A 20,943-nucleotide genomic window follows, 5' to 3' on the forward strand; every position below is an offset into this window, starting at 1 on the left:
CAGTTTTCTTTCAACGAGAAGGTTAATTTAGTGTTTTAATTTGACTTAAATGACTATGAATTTGAAATACATGTATTTCTTAGAACACTAGGTGGCCTCACAATCACAATTATTTTTACAAGGAACTACATATTAAGTTTTTAAACATTTTTTGAAGGTTTTTTTTTTTTCGAGATGGAGTTTCGCTCTTGTTGCCTAGGCTGGAGGGCAGTGGCGCGATCTTGGCTCACGGCAACCTCTGCCTCCCGGGTTCAAGCGATTCTCCTGCCTCAGCCTCCTGAGTAGCTGGGACTACAGGCATGCGCCACCACGCCCGGCTAATTTTTTTTTTTTTTTGTATTTTTAGTAGAGACAGGGTTTCACCGCTCAGGCTGTGTCAAACTCCCGAGCTCAGGTGATCCACCTGCCTCAGCCTCCCAAAGTGCTGGGATTACAGGCGTGAGCCACAGTGCCCGGCCGAAGTATTTTTTAGTAGTATGAAAATTGTTAATGAACAAATGAAATAAATCAACAAATAAACAAAATGGGAATAAGACATATTAAGTAAAACATTTGCGTTCTGCATTTTAAAAATCTTATAACAGCCGGGTGTCGTGGCTCATGCCTGTAATCCCAGCACTTTGGGCGGATCATGAGGTCCGGAGACAGAGACCATCCTGGCTAACACAGTGAAACCCTGTCTCTACTAAAAATACAAAAAATTCGCCGGGCGTGGCGGTGGGCGCCTGTAGTCCCAACTACTCCGGAGGCTGAGGCAGGAGAATGGCGTGAACCCGGGAGGCGGAGCTTGTAGTGAGCCGAGATCGCGCCACTGCACTCCAGCCTGGGTGACAGAGCGAGACTCCGTCTAAAAAAAAAAAAAAATCTTGTAACAGTAATCTATTGGGGCAGGGGGATACATTGTGTCCTTGTTTAGAAGAAGACCTGTGTCATGCGCGTTCATGTGAAGAAACCACCAAACAGGCTTTGTGTGAGCACCTGGCTGTTTATTTCACCTGGGTGCAGGCGGGCTAAGTCCCAAAAGAGAGTCAGCCCAGGGAGATAAGGGTGGGGCCCTTTTATAGGATTTGGGTAGGTAAAGGAAAATTACCGTCAAAGGGGCGGTTGTTCTCTGGCGGGCAGGAGTAGGGGGTCACAAGATGCTCAGTGGGGGAGCTTTTTGAGCCAGGAAGAGCCAGGAAGAGCCAGGAAAAGGAATTTCACAAGATAATCATCGCTTAAGGCAAGGACCGGCCATTTTCACTTTTGTGGTGGAATGTCATCGGTTAAGGCCAGGCAGGGCATTTGCACTTCTTCTGTGATTCTTCAGTTACTTCAGGCCGTCTGGGCGTATACGTGCAAGTCACATGGGATGTGATGGCTTGGCTTGGGCTCAGAGGCCTGACAACCTGTTTTTTGTTGTTGTTGTTGTTGTTGTTGTTGTTGTTGTTTTAGAAGAAGCCCTGTTTTTTTTTGTTGTTGTTTTTTGTTTTGAAACGGAGTCTCAGTGGGTCGCCCAGGCTGGAGCACAGTGGCAGGATCTCTGCTCACTGCAACCTCCGCCTCCCGAGTTCAAGCGATTCTCCTGCCTCAGCCTCCTGAGTAGCCGAGTCTACAGGCATGCACCACCACGCCTGGCTAATTTTTTGTATTTTTTAGTGGAGACGGGGTTTCACCATATTGGCCAGACTGGTCTCAAACTCCTGACCTCGTGATCTGCCCGCCTCGGCCTCCCAAAGTGCTGGGATTATAGGCATCAGCTATCACACCCGGCCCAAAGCCCTGTATTTTGAAGGTGAATGTTCTTGGTTCTTCTCTGATCAGTTACTAAAGTTGTTTTTCCTGTGCCTTTTGAGAATTATTTGAGAACTCCTCTAAGCTTGTGGCACATTTCAGCATTTTTGTTGTCTAAAGGCAGCCTTATTTTAATCATGTACATTTCACGCTGCCTCCTTTGCCTACCATATAGCTTCTGTTGAAATGTCCATGTTATATTTTATTTTTATTTACTCATTTTTCTATATCCATAATAAGAGTTAAAGGTTATATTTTAGCAATGTGTTTTTTTCTCTGTCGTAACATGTTAAAGATTTAAAATTGAGCCATGATGTTAAACAGTGAATTGGAATTTATAATGGATTTCGGCAAGAATGATTATATAAGACTTTGGACCAAAGAGAGCCTGGATGACTGTGTAGGGGTATTGGGCTATGCCCAGCACCACATCTGATTGTCATTTAGGGGAGCAGCTAGGCCTGGAACTGCTGGGGTGTGAACACTGCAGTATTCCCTGTTCTCTTGTCTCAGAGCGAACTGTGGTCTTTATCCAGGTCTAATCCCAGTTTAAAAAGAAAAAAAATCCAATGGTCTATTCTTTTGAGCTATATTATTGTAGAGAATACTGATTTGAAAAAACAAGGTCACTAACTAGAAATAAAATTTGAGCTGGGTGCAGTGGCTCATACCTGTAATCCCAGCATTTTTGGGAGGCCAAGGTGGGAGGATCACTTGAGCTCAGTTCAAGATCAGCCTGGGCAACATGGCAAAACCCCATCTCTACAAAAAATACAAAAATTAGCTGAGTGTGGTGGTGTGCACCTATAGTCCCACCTACTTGGGAGGCTGAAGTGGGAGGATGGCTTGAGCCCAGAAGGTGGAGATTGCAGTAAGCTGTGATTGTGCCACTGCACTCCAGCCTGGGCGATAGAGCCAGACCCTGTTCCAAAAAAAAATAATAATAAAATAAATAAATAAAAATAAATAAAAATTGGAAATCTTGGGTATGACTTCTTTCTTGTACCATTCAACATTCTTGATGTTTACTAGGCCAGTCCAAATAATCTATTTCTTGTGTGCCTGTTTATGTCAGTTTTTTTGTGACATGTGGAGAAGTGGAGCTGAGAGTAACCAAATTAGAATGAAGGAAGAGCTGTTTGTGAATGTCCATGTGACAAATGACAAAACTGGTTTTCCAAGAGGGACAGAGCTTGTTCAAGTTGAACGTTGTATCATATATCATAACTGGGCAAGGTTGAGCTATTCAGGTATTTATTTATGGATGTAATTTCATTTACTTGACATCCTAGAGTATTGTTGATGTCACGCATGTCCGTGTGAAGAGACCACCAAACAGGCTTTGTGTGAGCAATAAAGCTTTTTAATCACCTGGGTGCAGGCGGGCTGAGTCCGAAAAGAGAGTCAGCGAAGGGACATGAGTGTGGGGCCAGATAAGTGTGGGGCCGTTTTATAGGATTTGGGCAGGTAAAGGAAAATTACGGTCAAAGGGGGGTTGTTCTCTGGCGGGCAGGAGTGGGGGTTACAAGGTGCTCAGTGGGGGAGCTTTTTGAGCCAGGAAGAGCCAGGAAAAGGAATTTCACAAGATAATATCATCGCTTAAGGCAACCACCGGCCATTTTCACTTCTTTTGTGGTGGAATGTCATCAGTTAAGTCGAGGCAGGACATTTGCACTTCTTTTGTGATTCTTTAGTTACTTCAGGCCATCTGGGCATACACGTGCAAGTCACAGGGGATGCGGTGGGCTTGGCTTGGGCTCAGAGGCCTGACAGTTGAGAAGTTGTATGTTAGTAAATTGATCGTCTTAGTTTTGCAAGAGGTTATACTTTTTTTCACTCTAATAAGGAGACTGCAGGAGGTTATACTTTTAGCCTTGTGTTAAATTCTTGGTAGGGAAAATTCCTTTGTGAATTATAATATAATTTGTAAGTTTATGCTGAATTTGGAGGGGGATTCATTGATTCATCATTCAACCTTATGTGGATACCCTGTGGTAATCTTACTAGTGTAGGTTGAGCAAAAGGTGTGTGCTTGAGTTTGTTCCTATAAAATTTTTTCATGACAGCACCTGGAGAGTGGAAATGTGAAAAAAGATGAGGATCGGCACTTTCTAGAAGTGTTGGTCTAAGTTTTCATTTGTTTACTATATGATTTTGAATGCCATCAACTAATACATTTTCAATTATCCCTGAACCCTTTGGTCAGTTAGTGTCAGTAGGAGTTAGAAAAGATCCAGTTGGCCGGGAACAGTGGCTCACTCCTGTAATCCCAGCACTTTGGGAGGCTGAGATGGGTGGATCATGAGGTCAGGAGTTCAAGACCAGCCTGACCAACATGGTGAAACCCCATCTCTACTAAAAATACAAAAATTAGCTGGGCATGGTGGCACGCGCCTGTAATCTCAGCTACTCCGGAGGCTGAGGCAGCAGAATCGCTTGAACCCAGGAGGCAGAGGTTGCAGTGAGCAGATATCGCACCATTGCACTCTAGCCTGGGCAAGAACAAGTCCCCGTCTCAAAAAAAAGAAAAAAGAAAAAGAGCCACGTCTACTTGTGGCCTGGAAAATTGATGGGAAGTTCCTGTACACATTAAACCAGATAATGTCCATTCACTGGTGTTTTTATTTTATTTTTTTTGGAGACAGTCTTGCTCTATCATCCTGGCTGGAGTGCAATGGCACCATCATAGCTCACTGCAGCCTCAACCTCCTGGGTTCTACCCATCCTCCTGCCGCAGCCTCCTGAGTAGCTGGGACTACAGGTGCCTGCCACCACTCCCAGCTAATTTTTTATTTTTTGTAGAGATGGGGTCTCACTATGTTGCCCAGGATAGTCTTAAACTCCTGTTCTAAAGCAATCCTCTTGCTTTAGCCTCCCAAAGTCCTGAGATTACAGGCATGAACCATTGCCTGCTCCTGGCCAGTGTTTTTGATTTAAAAGAGAAATACAAGGCGGGCTCAGTGGCTCACGCCTGTAATCCCAGCACTTTGGGAGGCCAAGGTGGGGGGATCACCTGAGGTCGGGAGTTTGAGACCAGCCTGACCAATGTAGAGAAACTCTGTGTTTACTAAAAATACAAAATTAGCTGGGCGTGGTGGCGCATGCCTGTAATCTCAGCTACTTGGGAGGCTGAGGCAGGAGAATCGCTTGAACCTGGGAGATGGAGGTTGTGGTAAGCCAAGATCGTGCCATTGCACTCCAGCCTGGGCCGTGAGAGCAAAACTTCATCTAAAAAAAAAAAAAAAGAGAGAGAGAGAGAGAGAAATACAGGCCCAGTGCAGTGGCTCACGCCTGTAATCCCAGCACTTTGGGAGGCCAAGGTCGTAGATCGCTTGAGCCCAGGAAATCAAGACCAGCTTGGGCAATGGTGAAACCCCATCTCTATCAAAAGTACGAAAATTAGCCAGGTATGGTGGCACACACCTGTAAAGTCCCAGCTACTCAGGAGGCTGGGGCGAAAGGATCACTTGAGCCCAGGAGGTCGAGGCTGCAGTGAGCCTTGATTGTGCCACTGTACTCCCAGCCGGGGTGACAGAGCGAGACCCTGTGTTAATAAACAAACAAATAAAAGAGAAATACATCTAATAATCTGCATCACTTATCTGTGCTTGGAACATTCAATATTAACTCCACCCTTTCCTTTTTCTCTAGGCAAATAAGGGCGAGACTGAAAAATCAAGTCACTCAGTTGAAGGAGGAAGTACCTGGTTTCATACCAGGCCTGGCAATATTACAGGTATTATGATAGTTTATTTCCATTAATGTTGTCTTTGCTTGATTTCTTAATATCATTTCACACCTCTCCCTCTACTTTCCTTTCCTTTTTTTTTTTTTTTTTGGCTGCTGTGTAATCTCATGCCTTTTCAGTCTCTCTTGACAGGTTCCCCCTCTTTGGCTCAGTTTCTAAATGTTGGCATATCCCGGCCCTCTGCTCTTCTCTGTGGATACCCTTTCTCTAGGCCAGTGTCTCTTAACTTTTGGTCTTAACTTAGGGCCCCTTTACAATCTTTTTTTTTTCCTTTAATTTAATGTATTTATTTATTTACTTTTGAGAGAAAAGTTCTTACTCTGTTGCCAGGCTGAAATGTAGCAGTGCAATCATAACTCACTGTAGCGTTGAACTCTTGGCTTCAAGCAGTCCTCCTGCCTCTGCCTGCCAAAGCATTGGCATTATAGGCGTGAGCCACTGTACTTGGCCCCCTTTACACTCTTAAAGATGTAAGACCTCAAGGAGCTATTGTTTATACAGATTTATCCATTAATGTTTACTGTATTAGAAATTAGGAAGTTTTGGCCAGGCACGGTGGCTCATGACTGTAATCCAGCACTTTGGGAGGCCAAGGTGGGCAGATCACCTGAGGTCAGGAGTTTGAGACCAGCCTGGCCAACATGGTGAAACCCTACCTTTATTAAAAATACAAAAATTAGCTGGGTGTGATGGTGGGCGCCTGTAATCCCAGCTACTCAGGAGGCTGAGGCAGGAGAATTGCTTGAACCTGGGAGGTGGAGGTTGCAGTGAGCCAAGATTGTGCCACTGCACTCCAGTCTGGGTGACAGAGATTCCGTCTAAAAAAAAAAAAAAAGAGAGAGAGAAATTAGGAAGTTTTAAAAATGTTTATTCATTTAAAAATGCCAATAGTAAGCTCATTTATTATATGTTAACATAAATAACATTTTATGGAATAATAACTTTTTTAAAAACAAAATTTAGTGAAAAGAGGCATTATTTTATATTTGTGCACACCTCTTTCCTGTATGGCTTAATAGAAGAGAGCTGGAGTCTTATCTGCCTCTGCATTCAGTCTCTTGCTGTGTGCTGGTTTGATTGAAATATATGGAGAAAATTTGGCTTCATACAGATGTGTAGCTGTAAAAGGGAAGAACTTTTAAAATAGTCTTTCCAGGTAATTGTGGGTATTTTTCTTTGATGTTGTACCAGGACTCAGTAAGTAAAGTTTTAAAAGATTAGTTGCAATGTAGAATCTGAAACGTCATCAGTGAACTTTGATACTTTGCTACATCAAAATGTTACATTTGGAATGAATATTTACCCCATGCATGGTTTTGTAACATCCTTTGTTCCTCATTTGGAAAATAATAAGTTCCCTGAATTATGCAGATCTTCCAAATGTTAACATTTCATTATGCAATATGAAAGAATTGGAATCATTAACATCACCAAGCTCATCAGAGAAGTTTTCAAGTATTGAGAAGCTGTCAAGCTCACAGGGGTGGATAAAAAATTTTAACTTTCACCCAAAAACTCACGTTTTATCATTGGCAACAAATACAATTAATTGTTTCTCTGGAAATACCAGGCTCACTTTATTCATTTTTGAGAAAATATTTGTCAGATACTCAAGCCTGAATAATCATTGCTTGTCAGTTGTTATTTCAAGTAAAGATGGTGTTCCATATAAAAATGCATCTGTTTCAGCTAACAAGGCAAAAAAGCACAAGTGCAGCCTGGACAACAAAGTGAGACCCCATCTCTACAAAAAAATTAAAAAATGAGTCAGGAGTGGTAGTACAGACCTGTTGTCCCAACTACATGAGAGGGAGGCAGGAGGATCACTTGAGCCCAGGAAGTCAAGGCTGCAGGGAGTTGTATTCATGCCACTGTACTCCAGCTTGGGTGACAGAGTGAGACCCTGTCTCAAACAAACAAACAAAAAATGCACAAATACTTTAGTAACAACCACAACCACTGTACTTCTGTATATAGCAGAAGTGCATTATAAGTGCTTCCCAATTCCTTACATAGACTATTAAAAACACATGCACTCAAGAGTTGAGGTATGTGTGTGTGTGTATATATATATATATATAATTTACTCAGTACAGTGGTACAGTGGCACAATCTTGGTTCACTGCAACCTCCATCTCCCAGGCTCAAGTAAGTAAGTGATCCTCCCACTCAGTCTCCAGAGTAGCTGCGATTACAGGCATACACCACCATGCCTAATTTTTTTTTTGAGACCGAGTCTTGTTTTATCGCCTAGGCTGGAGTGCAGTGGTGCACTGCAGCCTCCACCTCCCAGGTTCATGCAGTTCTATTGCCTTAGCCTCCTGAGTAGCTGGGATTACAGGTGCCTGCCATCATGCCCTGCTAATTTTTTTTTTTTTTTTTTTGAGACAGAGTCTTGCTCTATCCCCCAGGTTGGAATGTAGTGGCGTGATCTCAGCTCACTGAAACCTTTGCCTCCTGGGTTCAGGTGATTCTCATGCCTCAACCTCCCGAGTAGCTGGGATTTCAGGTGCCATGCCCGGCTAATTTTTGTAATTTTAGTAGAGATAGGGTTTCACCACATTGGCCAGGCTGGTCTTGAACCCCTGACCTCCGGTGATCCACCTGCCTCAGCCTCCCAAAGTGCTGAGATTACAGGTGTGAGCCACTGCGCCCGGCCTTAATTTTTTGTATTTTTTTGTAGAGATTTTTTTTGCCTTTTTGCCCAGGCTGGTCTCGAACACTGGGACTCAAAGTGATCCTCCTGTCTCAGCTTCCCAAAGTGCTGAGATTATAGGCATGAGCCACTGTGCCCGGCCTTAATTTTTTGTATTTTTTTGTAGAGATGGTTTTTCGCCTTGTTGCTCCGGCTGATCTCGAACTCCTGGGCTCAAAGTGATCTTCCCACCTTTAGTCTCCCAAAGTCCTGGGATTACAGCATGAGCCACTGTGCTTGGCCACGTTAAGAAAATTAATAATGTATATTTCTTTATCAAGGGCCGTCCTAGTGAAACGGGCATCTAGTTTTACTGAGTGTGTGTGGTAGCGAAGGATACCTTGACAACTAGTCCAAAGCCATTGTCTTGATTTGTGCGGGTTCACTAATAGTCTTACACACCATTGCTTTTGCACCATCAGTACAGATGTTAACACAATTAAAAAGGCAAACAGCATTGTAGTGGTATTATAATGAAACTAGCCTGGCCCAAATAAATCTTTCAAAAGGTCTTGGGGTCCCTAAAGAGTGTGTGGGCCATACTTTCAGAACCATTATTTTAGGCAGTTTCATCTATCAGGCCAGTGACTTCTAAATCTAGATCTCTTCTGAGCTCCAGGCTCTTGATCTGGGACACCACTGGTTTCCTTCCCTCCTTGGAGTCTCCTTTGCTTGTTGTTGCTCATCACCCTAATACCTAAACCATTTGAATGCCTTGGGACTCACCCTTGAGGTCTCTTCCCTGTCTTATTCTTTCCCTAAGTGACCTCACCCAGTCCCATAGCTTCATGAGCGAATACTTCCAAATTTAGGTCTCTATCCCGAGTTTCTTCCCTGAGCTCCAGATTCACCCAGTAGGGAGGTATTCAATAAATATTTTTATGGACAAATGTATGAAGGAATGTTTACAGTCTTGATTTGGATGACAGGAAACTCAAGGCTTTCATTTGAAACTCCCGTCAGAGTTTCACCCAACTTGGACATAGTCTCCCTTACAATCTATATGTATGTCTCGAATACATCATTTAATCCCTTGCTAAGTTTCTATCCCTTGTTTATTAAGAATGTCAAAGTAGGCATTGTGCGGTGGCTCACGCCTGTAATCTCAGCACTTTGGGAGGCTAAGGCTGGTGGATCACTTGAGGTCAGGAGTTTGAGACCAGCCTAGCCAACATGGTGAAATCCCATCTCTACTCAAAATATAAAAATTAGCCAGGTGTGGTGGTGCACACCTGTGATCACAGCTACTCAGGAGGCTGAGGCAGGAGAATCGCTTGAACCCGGGGGACGGAGGTTGGAGTGAGCCGAGATCGCGCCACTGTACTCCAGCCTTAGACTCTGTCTCAAAAAAAAAAAAAAAGTCAAAGTGAATACTACTTAAATATCCCTCTCTCCTCTGCTGTTTGTCTAAAAGGGCTTAGCTGAGAAGAAAAGCACAGAAGGCCTGTCACTCTTTGCCTGGCATGTTCTCTGCTGTGGTGGATTTTCCCTTTTTTGCAAATTACTAAGAATCAAAAGTATATGTTGTGGGTGTATACTGGTACATTTGGTGACTGGTTATATCTTGGCTTATTTTTGCAAATTGTTTGTTGTAGAAAGAGTAAATGTCATAGGCAAGAAGTATACCCTTTTAAAAGAAATATTGAGTTCCCCCCCATTTTAAAAATTAACTTCCAACCTTGTTTTTTTACATTTATTGATGACAAATGTTTTTATTACATAAACACTGTTCTACAGCTAGTCTCATGTCCTTGCTGATAAAAAAAAGTGGTAGAATCTTTTAATTTTGTACTTTAGCACGAGAGTCAACAGCTTTCTGTGATACAAGATTTATGTAATACGTTGTAATCACATCTCCCTGCCTCAGACCTCTAGTCTTTTTCACTCTGGTGCTGGCACCACCGTCTTCCCTGAGCCAGAAGCCTGAGGCCGTCTCCTTACTGAGCTCTCTTCCTCACTCCCTGCATCCAGTTAGGGGCTATTGTCCTGTTGATTCTGCCTCTCATCAACTCTTGGAATCTGTTGCCTCCCCTTGATTCCTACTGCTCCCAACCCTGGGAACACTATAGTTACCTGCTTAATGATTTGGGGGTTCTATCTAGATACCTCCTGTCTGTCCTCCTGATGGCAATTTCAACCCTTGTTAAAATGCAAGTCTGATCACAATCTATCCAGCCACATTCACTCTCCATCCTTTACCAGAATGATAGTACAAGTTGAGTATCCCTTATCTGAAATACTTGGGACGAGAGTGTTTTAGATTTTGGAATCTGTATATACATAGGGATGAGATCCAATTCTAAAGCAAAATTTATTTATGTTTCGTTATATACCTTATACTTGTAGACTGAAGGTAATTTTATAGAAGTGTGTGTGTATATATACACACATATATATATATATTTTGAGACGGAGTTTTGCTCTTGTCGCCCAGGCTGGAGTGCAATGGCACGATCTCGGCGCACTACAACCTCCACTTCCCGGGTTCAAGTGATTCTCCTGCCTCAGCCTCCCGAGTAGCTGGGATTACAGGTGTGTGCCACCACACCTGGCTAATTTTTGTATTTTTAGTTGAGATGGGGTTTCACCATGTTGGCCAGGCTGGTGTCAAACTCCTGACCTCAAGTGATCTGCCTGCCCCGGCCTCCTAAAGTGCTGGGATTACAGGCATGAGCCTCCGCACCCAGCCTAGAATTTAAATTCCTCTGGGAAAGCACACAACACTGAGCCTGGCACAGTGTGCCCTCTACGACCTGGCTTTCTCTTTCTGCCCCGACCTCTCAAAGTGCTGGGATTACAGACGTGAGCCACTGCGCCCGGCCAATTTTATATATTTTTAATAATATTGTGCATGAAACGCACTTTTAACTGTGTTTTGACTGTAAGCCATCACATGAGGCCAGGTGTGGAATTTTCTACTTTTGGCATTGTCAGTGCTCAAAGTTTCTGATTTTGGAGCATTTTGGATTTGTGTTTTTGTTTTTTGTTTTTGTTTTTTGAGACAGGGTCTCACTCGATTGTCCAGGCTGGAGTGCAGGGGTGTGATCACAGTTCATTGCAGCCTGGATCTCCCAGGCTCAAGCTATCCTCCTGTCTCAGCCTCCCGAGTAGCTAGGACTACAGGCATCCAGTTAATTTTAGTATTTGCAACAGAGTTTCTCCATATTGCCCAGGCTAGTCTCAAACTGAGCTCACATGATCTGCCTGCCTCGGCCTCCCAAAGTGCTGAGCCACTGCACCTGACCGATTTTGGATTTTTGAGTTAGGGATCTTAAACCTGTACTACTTATATAGAGTGTTTACAATAGTTCAAATGATTTGTTTATATTTCTAATTGTTCTATGTTTTATCTATGTTTTATACTACCCTACGAGGTAGCAGATGGCCCCTTATAGCCATAGTAACTCATGCTCAAAGATCTTGGGTAGCTTGCCCAAAGCCAGTCAGGAAGGGACTGAGTCTGGGAAATGAACCTAGGTCTGTCTCTGAAACCCATTTGTTCTTCCTCTTTGTTTTTCTAATTCCTTAGCAATGCATTCAAGAACATTCATGATCTGGCCCAAGTATATATTTAAAAGTTGAGTTTTCATTTTTTTTAAATAAAATGGATGAGTAACTTCCCAAATAACTGAATATTTATAGGAAATTAAGACTTGACTTTTCATTATAAGAGATACTAATGGACTAAGCATGGTGGCTCACGCCTGTAATCCCAGCACTTTAGGAGGCCAAGGTGAGCAGCTTGCTTGAGCCCAGGAATTTGAGACCAGCCTGGGCAACATAGAGAGACTTTGTCTCCAAAAAAATACAAACATTAGCTGGTTGTGGTGGTACTTGCCTGTAGTCCCCACTCCTGGGGAGGCTGGGGTGGGAGGATTGCTCAAGCCCCGGAGGTTGAGGCTGCAATGAGCTGTAATCGTGTCACTGCATTCCAGCCTGGGTGACAGAGCAAGACTTTTTCCCATTAAAAAAAAAAAAAAAAATTTATGCTAAGGTGATAGAAATACAGCCTTAGCCCCATATAGCGTCATTAGTATTTCTCTCTCTCTTTTTTTTTTGAGTTAGAATCTTATTCTGTCATGCAGGCTGGAGTGCAGTGTTGTGATCGCTGCTCACTGCAACCTCTGCCCTCCCCTGTCCCCCAGGGGATCCTCCCACCTTAGCCTCCCAAGTTAGCTGGAACTACAGGCACACCACCATGCCCAGCTGATTTTTGTATTTTTTGTAGAGATGGAGTTTCGATATGTTGCCCAGGCTGGTCTCTAACTCCTGGGCTCAAGCGATCCACTCACCCTGGCCTTCCAAAGTGCTGGGAGTATCGGCATGAGCCACCGCACCTGGCCAAAAAACTGATTTTTAACAGTATTCGGGAACTATTCAGAGTGCTTTATGTACAGTAACTCATTCAGTCTTCACAAAATACATGGACAGAAACAATACAGTTAATAAACTCAACTAGACTGTATCTTCATAAGGTTTCTGAAACAGAAAGAAAAATGAACCAGTAGACCAATACCCAAGATATCTTATGGTGTAGAACATGGATTAGTAAACTGTGGCCCATATCCAAATGCTGCCCAGTTTATAAAGAGTTAAAAAAGCATTAGCAGCAGCTCCTATTACAGGGTATGTGTCCCATAAAGCCTAAAATATATACCGCCTGCCCCTCTACAGAAACAGTTTATAGACTCCTGGTATAAAAAAAGTGTCCCTGACCTGTTCTGGAATAGGATCTTTTGGATGATGTAATACTCAGCCATCTTCAAGGAAGAAATCAGCATTTTTTTTTTTTTTGAGATAGAGTTTTACTCTTGTCACCCAGACTGGAGTGCAATGGCAGGATCTTGGCTCACTGCAACCTCTCCCTCCTGGGTTCAAGGGATTCTCCTGCCTCAGCTTCCCAAGTTGCTGGGATTACAGGTGCATGCCATCACACCTGGCTAATATTTGTATTTTTAATAGAGATGGGGTTTCACTATCTTGACCAGGCTAGTCTCGAACTCCTGACCTCAGGTGATCTACCTACCGGCCTTGGCCTCCCAAAGTGCTGGGATTACAGGCGTGAGCCACTGCGCCCGGACAGAATACATGTTCTTTAAACGTTCGTTTTGCTTCTAGTCTATCAATGGTTCTATAGCCACTCTCCCCTATAAAATGCCTATACTGGCCAAGTGGGGTGGCTCATGCCTACCTAGCACTTTGGCAGGCTGAGGGAGGAAGATTGCTTAAGCCCAGGTGTTTGAGACCAGCCTGGGCAATAGTGAAACCCCATTTCTACAAAAAATACAACAATTGGCTGGGTGTGGTGGCGGAGGATTGCTTGAGCCTAGGAGTTGCAGGCTGCAGTGAGCCATGATCATGCTACTGTACTCTAGGATGGGTGGCAGAGTGAGACCATGTCTCAAAAATAATCAATCAATCAATCAATAGGCCGGGTGCGGTGGCTCAAGCCTGTAATCCCAGCACTTTGGGAGGCCGAGACGGGTGGATCACGAGGTCAGGAGATCGAGACCATCCTGGCCTACACGGTGAAACCCTGTCTCTACTAAAAAATACAAAAAACTAGCCGGGTGAGGTGGTGGGCGCCTGTAGTCCCAGCTACTCGGGAGGCCGAGGCAGGAGAATGGCGTGAACCTGGGAGGCGGAGCTTGCAGTGAGCTGAGATCCGGTCACTACAGTCCAGCCTGGGCGACAGAGCGAGACTCCGTCTCAAAAAAAAATTAAAAAAAAAAAATAATAAATAAATAAAACCTATACTAAAAGTGACTCTTTGAATTGGCTTTTTAGATGTCTTTTCCAATAAAACTTTGACATATGCTCATAACTGTAACTATTAAGTTTTTTTTCTGGAACTGGTTGTAGTTTTAGTGTTTTAGACAAACTCCTTCAGAAATATTCAGGCAGAAAAACAGTTACATATAAAGGAACAACAACAGCGAGAGACTTCAGACTTCTCCTGTGTGACATTAGATGCCAAAGACAACATCTCTGAAGGAAAATACTGTCACTCCATATCCACCAAGGCCAGTCAAGTGCAAGGGACAGCAGAAAAATATTTTCAGTTATACGGACTTAGAAAAATGTCCACCTACCTTTCCTGGAAAAGTGACTTACAGTTACATTTCACTTACCTGAAACATGAATGAAGATAAACTCTAGAACAGAGAATCTGTGGCTTAAAAAGGACTGGCAGCAAGTGGTAAAACAATTTAATCTCAGAGTTAAGACTAAATAACTAGTTGTAGGTATAAATATGAATGAAATTGTAAAAAAAAAAATACTTTTTTATTTAGAACCACCTCCTTTCCTACTTTGATCTAAAAATTCCAGAATGTATCAAATCTGGTAACTGCACCAGTAAGGGTTGGGTGGTGGGGCAAAGAACATACATAGAAAGTGACCAAAGAGGAAACATGAGAGGCACTAAAAGTCTAGGGAAGTCCCTACAGGAAGCATCTAATGTACTTAGATACAAATAATCCATTAAAAAAAAAGTAGAATTCCCCTCAAAGGACTCTTCTGGCTCTTGCGATTCAAATTAGCACAACAAAACTGAGAACTGTCTGTATAAGGGACAACTGAAGCTAAGATTCCGGCCATGTCCTGAGATCTGAGGGGAGCATCCAGTAATAGCATCAATATGACAAGGTCAGAAAATCCTCTGTCACAAAAGCTGGCTTCTTTCTTTGCCATGGTCCTGTTAAAAGGAGCTATGCTTCAGTTATCTTTGATATGAAGGGACCTACCACCTTTCCCTCTGTGATACCCTCTGTAATTTTGGGAGAAACACAACTTATGGTAGCATATATCAACCTTGAAAAGGAGAAATACCAACCACTGGAGCATGAAAAAATATTAGTAAAATAAAATTTTACAAATAAATGGTTATAATGATAAACTATAAATATGTTCATGGTTAAAGAAACAGAGGGAACATAGTGAGACACAGCATGGTGGTTCAAAGGATTTGGCGTCTGCACTACAAGTTTCTCCCTCTTTTTTTTTTTTTTTTAAGAGACAAGGTCTCTCTGTTGCCCAGGCTACCCAGGCACAATATCATGACTCACTGTGCACTGGTGCAATCATGGCAAAACTCCTGAGCTCAAGTAATCCTCCCACCTTGGCCACCCGAGTGCTGGGACTACAGTCGTGCACCACCACGCCTGGCTAATTTTTTGTAAAGATGGGGGTCTCGCTATGTTGCCCAGACTGGTCTCAAACTCCTGGACTGAAATGATCCTCCTCCCTTGGCCTCCCAAAGTGCAGAGATTACAGACCTGAGTCGCTGCACCCGGCCTTCTCTCTGTTTGGGCCGGGAGATTGCCCTTTGTCTTGCCTGGCTGTTTATTCAGTGTAAACTAGAGTGAGGTCCTTCCACCACCCTCCTTTCTATTTTCTGTGTGGAGGGGCCAGGGAGCTTTCCATTTCCCCTGGGGGTGGGGGAGAGGGTGTGGACTGTGCCCTCTGGGTGCTCCTGCCTCTCAGGCATTTTTCTTGCCTGATGACAGTTTCTCAGCCCTCCATACTCTGTTTTTTTTGGTATGGCAGAAATCCCACATGTTTCTGGTAGGCCTGCAGCATCCTTGCTTAGTTTCCTGTGCAGATGCAGATATCCTCTACTTTCTGTTTGAGGTTTTGCAGTGAGAACCACGTGGGCCTTGTTTAGGGGAGGGGCTGTAACACCATCTGTGTTCACATAATCCCTCCTGCCCCCACAGCCTCCCTATACTCCTGTAAGTTCTCTGCAACAAGAGTTGCATGATTAAACATTTCTTTTATTAAAACTAAAATTGTAGAAGCTTTTCTGTGCACTTTGCCTTTCCCTAATCATCTGATTTGCATGCATTTATTATTCTAGATTGGCAACAGAGATGATTCCAATCTTTATATAAAAGTGAAGCTGAAGGCTGCTGAAGAGGTAAGCCAGAACAGCCGTGCCATCACCCTCCCCCACCTCCACCTGGGTCCTATCAGTTACCCCTTGCCCTTTTTGTTCCTCCCTGTGTAAACTTTTATCACCCACAGGAGACATTAGTTTATCTATTTTGCAAGTCAGAAATGGGTGAGTTAGACCTGTGACCTCTGGTTTGCCCTTGAGTTTTTGTTTTCTCTTTAATGATTTTCTTCCCAAAGAGCAGGATGTCAGTTGAGAAAAGTGACGAGACAAGTCTCAATCATTTTAGGAGATTTATTTGCCAAAATTAAAGACACACCTGGGAGACAGGTCTATGCCTTTCTCTGAAGATGATTTCGAGTTCTCCAAATTTAAAGAGGAAAGGGCAGGTTATTGAGAAGTACACAATTTTCATGTAAGAGGTGGGTAGGGAAAAATAGTCATTCATGACTTTGGCTAAGTGAATCTGCATTTTTTTTTTTTTTTTTTTTTTGAGACGGAGTCTTGCTCTGTTGCCCAGGCTGGAGTGCAGTGGCCGGATCTCAGCTCACTGCAAGCTCCGCCTCCCGGGTTTACGCCATTCTCCTGCCTCAGCCTCCCGAGTAGTTGGGACTACAGGCGCCCGCCACCTCGCCCGGCTAGTTTTTTGTATTTTTTAGTAGAGACGGGGTTTCACCATGTTAGCCAGGATGGTCTCGATCTCCTAACCTCGTGATCCGCCCATCTCGGCCTCCCAAAGTGCTGGGATTACAGGCTTGAGCCACCGTGCCCAGCGAATCTGCATTTTTTACATAAGATGACATAGACAGTTGGACACCATGGCTTATGCCTGTAATCCCAATACTTTGAGAGGCTGAGGCAGGTGGATCACCTGAGCTCAGGAGTTCGATACCAGCCTGAGAAACATGGAGAAACCCCATCTATACTAAAAATGCAAAAAATTAGCCAGGTGTGGTAGCGCATGCCCGTAATCCCAGCTACTTGGGAGACTGAGGCAGGAGAATTGCTTGAATCTGGGAGGCGGAGGTTGCGGTGAGCTGAGATCATGCCATTGCACTCCAGCTTGGGCAACGAGAGTGAAACTCCATCCCCCCCAAAAAAAAGATGATATAGACAAGTGGGGCTGAGGAAAAATGCAGGCAATCTGCATTTTACATAAGATAACATAGACAAAATGGGGCAGGGGAACAATCAGATATACATTTGTGTCTGGTGGGCTGGGGGTGGCTGCACCTGTAAAGACAAGCTATCGGTTTACATTGCCATGGTGAAATTTTAACAGAAACATCATAAAGATCTTGCAGCTCACTAGGAATTTCCTTGTGGGCAAAATATGGGGGAGGCATGTAGCTTTTCATCTTGTAACATCTTATTTAGGAACCAAAAAGGGGGAGGCAGATTTGCATGACCCAGTTCCCAGCTTGGCTTTTCCCTTTGACTTAATGAATTTGGGGTCCCAAGATTTAATTTCCTTTCTCAAGGAATAGCAAGCGTGACATTGCTGAAGTGCCGTAGTGGCAATTAACCAGCGAATGATGAATGGGTTGAAGTGAGGGACTCATTCTTCAGAACATATAAGGGTGAAATGATGACCAACACCTCCTTGTTTGTTAGTCATGTCTGTAAAAGAAATGGTTCAATATCTCAAGTTGTCTTGCCATTTACCTGCTTTTAATGTCCGTTTTGCAGATTGGGATCAAAGCCACTCACATTAAGTTACCAAGAACAACCACAGAATCTGAGGTGAGTTTTTATGAGTTGATTGTGAAGAGGGAAGCTGAAGTGGTTTCCTCTCTGGTTTTGGTTTAGGGGGACTTTGGGGACTGACACATTTACCCAAGACCTCCAGGTACTTTTTTTTTTTTTTTTTGAGCTAGTTTCACTCTTGTTGCCCAGGCTGGAGAGCAATGGCGCGATCTCGACTCCCTGCAACCTCCGCCTCCCCAGTTCAAGCGATTCTCCTGCCTCAGCCTCCCAAGTAGCTGGGATTACAGGCGCGCACCACATGGCCTGGCTAATTTTTATATTTTTAATACAGACGGGGTTTCACCTCGTTGGCCAGACTGGTCTCGAACTCCTGACCTTAGGTGATTCACCCGCCTCGGCCTCCCAAAGTGCTGGGATTACAGGCGTGAGCCACCACCATGCCCAGCACCTCCAGGTGTTCTTTCTTCACAGACTCCCATAAAGGAGATGGTGCAGTCCTAGGGGAGGAATATTTGGTACTCAAAGTGTGACTGCAGTACTGTTTGCTTCCAAATCATCTGTTGTGTTTATTAAAACTGATCCTTGGCCTGTAATTATCTGCATTCTAAAAACCAAATATGTATTCCTTTTATATGAGGTTTAGGAATAGGCAGAACAAATTAGTGGTGATTAAAGTCAGAACTGTGGTTGCCTGTAGGTGGGAGATTAACGCTAAAGGAGTAGGAGGATAAAGCAACTTCTTTTTTTTTGTTTTTTTTTTGTTTTTTTTTTTGAGACGGAGTCTCGCTGTGTCTCCCAGGCTGGAGTGCAGTGGCGTGATCTCGGCTCACTGCAAGCTCCGCCTCCCGGGTTCACGCCATTCTCCTGCCTCAGCCTCCCAAGTAGCTGAGACTACAGGCGCCCGCCACCATGCCCGGCTAGTTTTTTGTATTTTTAGTAGAGACGGGGTTTCACCATGTTAGCCAGGATAGTCTCGATCTCCTGACCTCGTGATCCACCCGCCTCGGCCTCCCAAAGTGCTGGGATTACAGGCTTGAGCCACCGCGCCCGGCCAGCAACTTCTTAAGGTTATAGCAATGTTCCATATATGTGCTGTCCAGTATGGGAGCCACTAGCCCCAGGAGGCTATTTGAATTTAATTAAAATGACATAAAATTAAAAATTCACTTCCTTGGTTGTACTAGCCACTTTGCAAGGATTCAGTAGCTGCTATTGTATTGTAAGGTGCAAATTACAGAAAATTTCTGCCATCACAAAAAAGATGATTGGACATTGCTGCTCTACATCTTGATTTGGATGATTGTAACATGGGTATTATTGCTGTAATAAGTTATTAGAGTTCTTAGCTCTTTTTATTGTATTGTATTGTATTTTTAGAGACAGGGTTGCACTCTTGCCCCAGCTGGAGCACAGTGGTGTGGTCATAGCTCATTGTAGCCTCAACCTCCTAAGCTCAAGTGATCCTCCCACCTCAGCCTCTTGAGCAGCTGGGACTATAGGCATGAGCCACCATGCCCAGCTAATTTTTTTTTTTTTTTTTAAGACAGGGTTTTACTCTTGTCGCCCAGGCTAGAGTGCAATGGTGCGATCTTGGCTCACTGCAACCTCCACCTCCTGGGTTCAAGTGATTCTCCTGCCTCAGCCTCCCGAGTAGCTGGGATTACAGGCATGTGCCACCACACCTGGCTAATTTTGTATTTTTAGTAGAGACAGGGTTTCACTACGTTGGCTAAGCTAGTCTTGAACTCCCGAGCTCAGGTGATCCACCCACCTCAGCCTCCTAAAGTGCTGGGATTACAGGCGTGAGCCACTGCACCCAGCCCCTGGCCCTAATTTTTAAAAATTTTTGTAGAGATCACATTTCACTGTGTTGCCCAGGCTGGTCTTGAACACCTGGGTTCAAGTAATCCTCCTGACTTGGCCTCCCAAAGTGCTGGGATTACAGGCATGAGCCACCTCGCCCAGCCATTTAGCTCTTTTATTTGATGGACTTCTTACCAGACACCTAGGGGATGCATTTCTATGTTAAATACAGGTGTTCTGCTCAGGAGTCAAGGGGAAGGTACATTCTGAAAGAACTATAATTAAACTGTTGGGGGGAAATAGGGCAACCTAATTTTTGCCTTGAAAAGTGTTTCTTCCTACCTTTTGATTTCTATGTGATATACAAATTATATGTGGTATTACTTTTAGGTGATCAAGTACATTACATCTTTGAATGAAGACTCTACTATACACGGGTTCTTAGTGCAGCTACCTTTTGATTCAGAGAATTCCATTAACACTGAAGAAGTGATCAATGCTATTGCACCCGAGAAGGATGTGGATGGGTAAATGTGGCTTGGCTTCCTATGTCTCATTGCATGCTTTCATTTATAATATGTTTCTATTTGGGGAATACAGCATAAATGTTTCTAAAGAGTAAAGATACCTAATTGCCTTTATTTCCTTCTTATTTCCATCACTTTTTTTTAGATTGACCAGCATCAGTGCTGGGAAACTTGCTAGAGGTGACCTCAATGACTGCTTCATTCCTTGTACGCCTAAGGGATGCTTGGAACTCATCAAAGAGACAGGTAAAAACAACAAACCAAACAACAAGAAAGCATCATTTCCTGAAGCCTGGTCTTGACATGTGGTGGCATAGAGGAGGTACATAGTGGGCCATAAATAAATGGACTTGATTGGCAGAAGGGCCTGTCTAGTAAGGATGTTACCTAAATTTTCTCTCCATTTTCTCAGAAACTCTATGAAGTAGGTACTGTTACTGTTCAACTGCTAAGAGAATAGGCTCAGGCCAGGCACGGCGGCTCACGCCTGTAATCCCAGCACTTTGGGAGGCCGAAGCAGGCAGATCACCTGAGGTCAGGAGTTCGAGACCAACCTGGTCAACATGGTGAAACCTTGTCTCTACTAAAAATACAAAAGAATTATCCAGGCAGGGTGGTGTGCACCTGTATTTCCAGCTATTTGGGAGGCAGAGGTGGGAGGATTGCTTGAACCCAGGAGGAGGAGGTTGCAGTGAGCTGAGATCACCCCACTGCACTCCAGCCTGGGCAACAGAGTGAGACTCTGTCTCTAAAACAAACAAACAAAAACCAGCTCCGAGAGAGCAAGTAACTTGTC

The 20,943-nt window shown here is 43.8% G+C and overlaps 1 protein-coding gene across 1 annotated transcript in view; it reads left to right on the forward strand.

Annotated features, from left to right (window-relative positions):
- MTHFD1 (methylenetetrahydrofolate dehydrogenase, cyclohydrolase and formyltetrahydrofolate synthetase 1) overlaps positions 1-20,943 on the forward strand; it is a 74,029-nt gene that overhangs the window by 8,575 nt on the left and 44,511 nt on the right. Inside the window, 5 exon segments of the mRNA XM_077941126.1 lie at positions 5,425-5,509; positions 16,075-16,134; positions 17,800-17,853; positions 20,011-20,147; positions 20,293-20,393. Of these exon segments, the coding sequence (XP_077797252.1) occupies positions 5,425-5,509; positions 16,075-16,134; positions 17,800-17,853; positions 20,011-20,147; positions 20,293-20,393 (437 nt within the window).

Source organism: Macaca mulatta, chromosome 7, assembly GCF_049350105.2.
Source record: "Macaca mulatta isolate MMU2019108-1 chromosome 7, T2T-MMU8v2.0, whole genome shotgun sequence".
NCBI lineage: Eukaryota > Metazoa > Chordata > Mammalia > Primates > Cercopithecidae > Macaca > Macaca mulatta.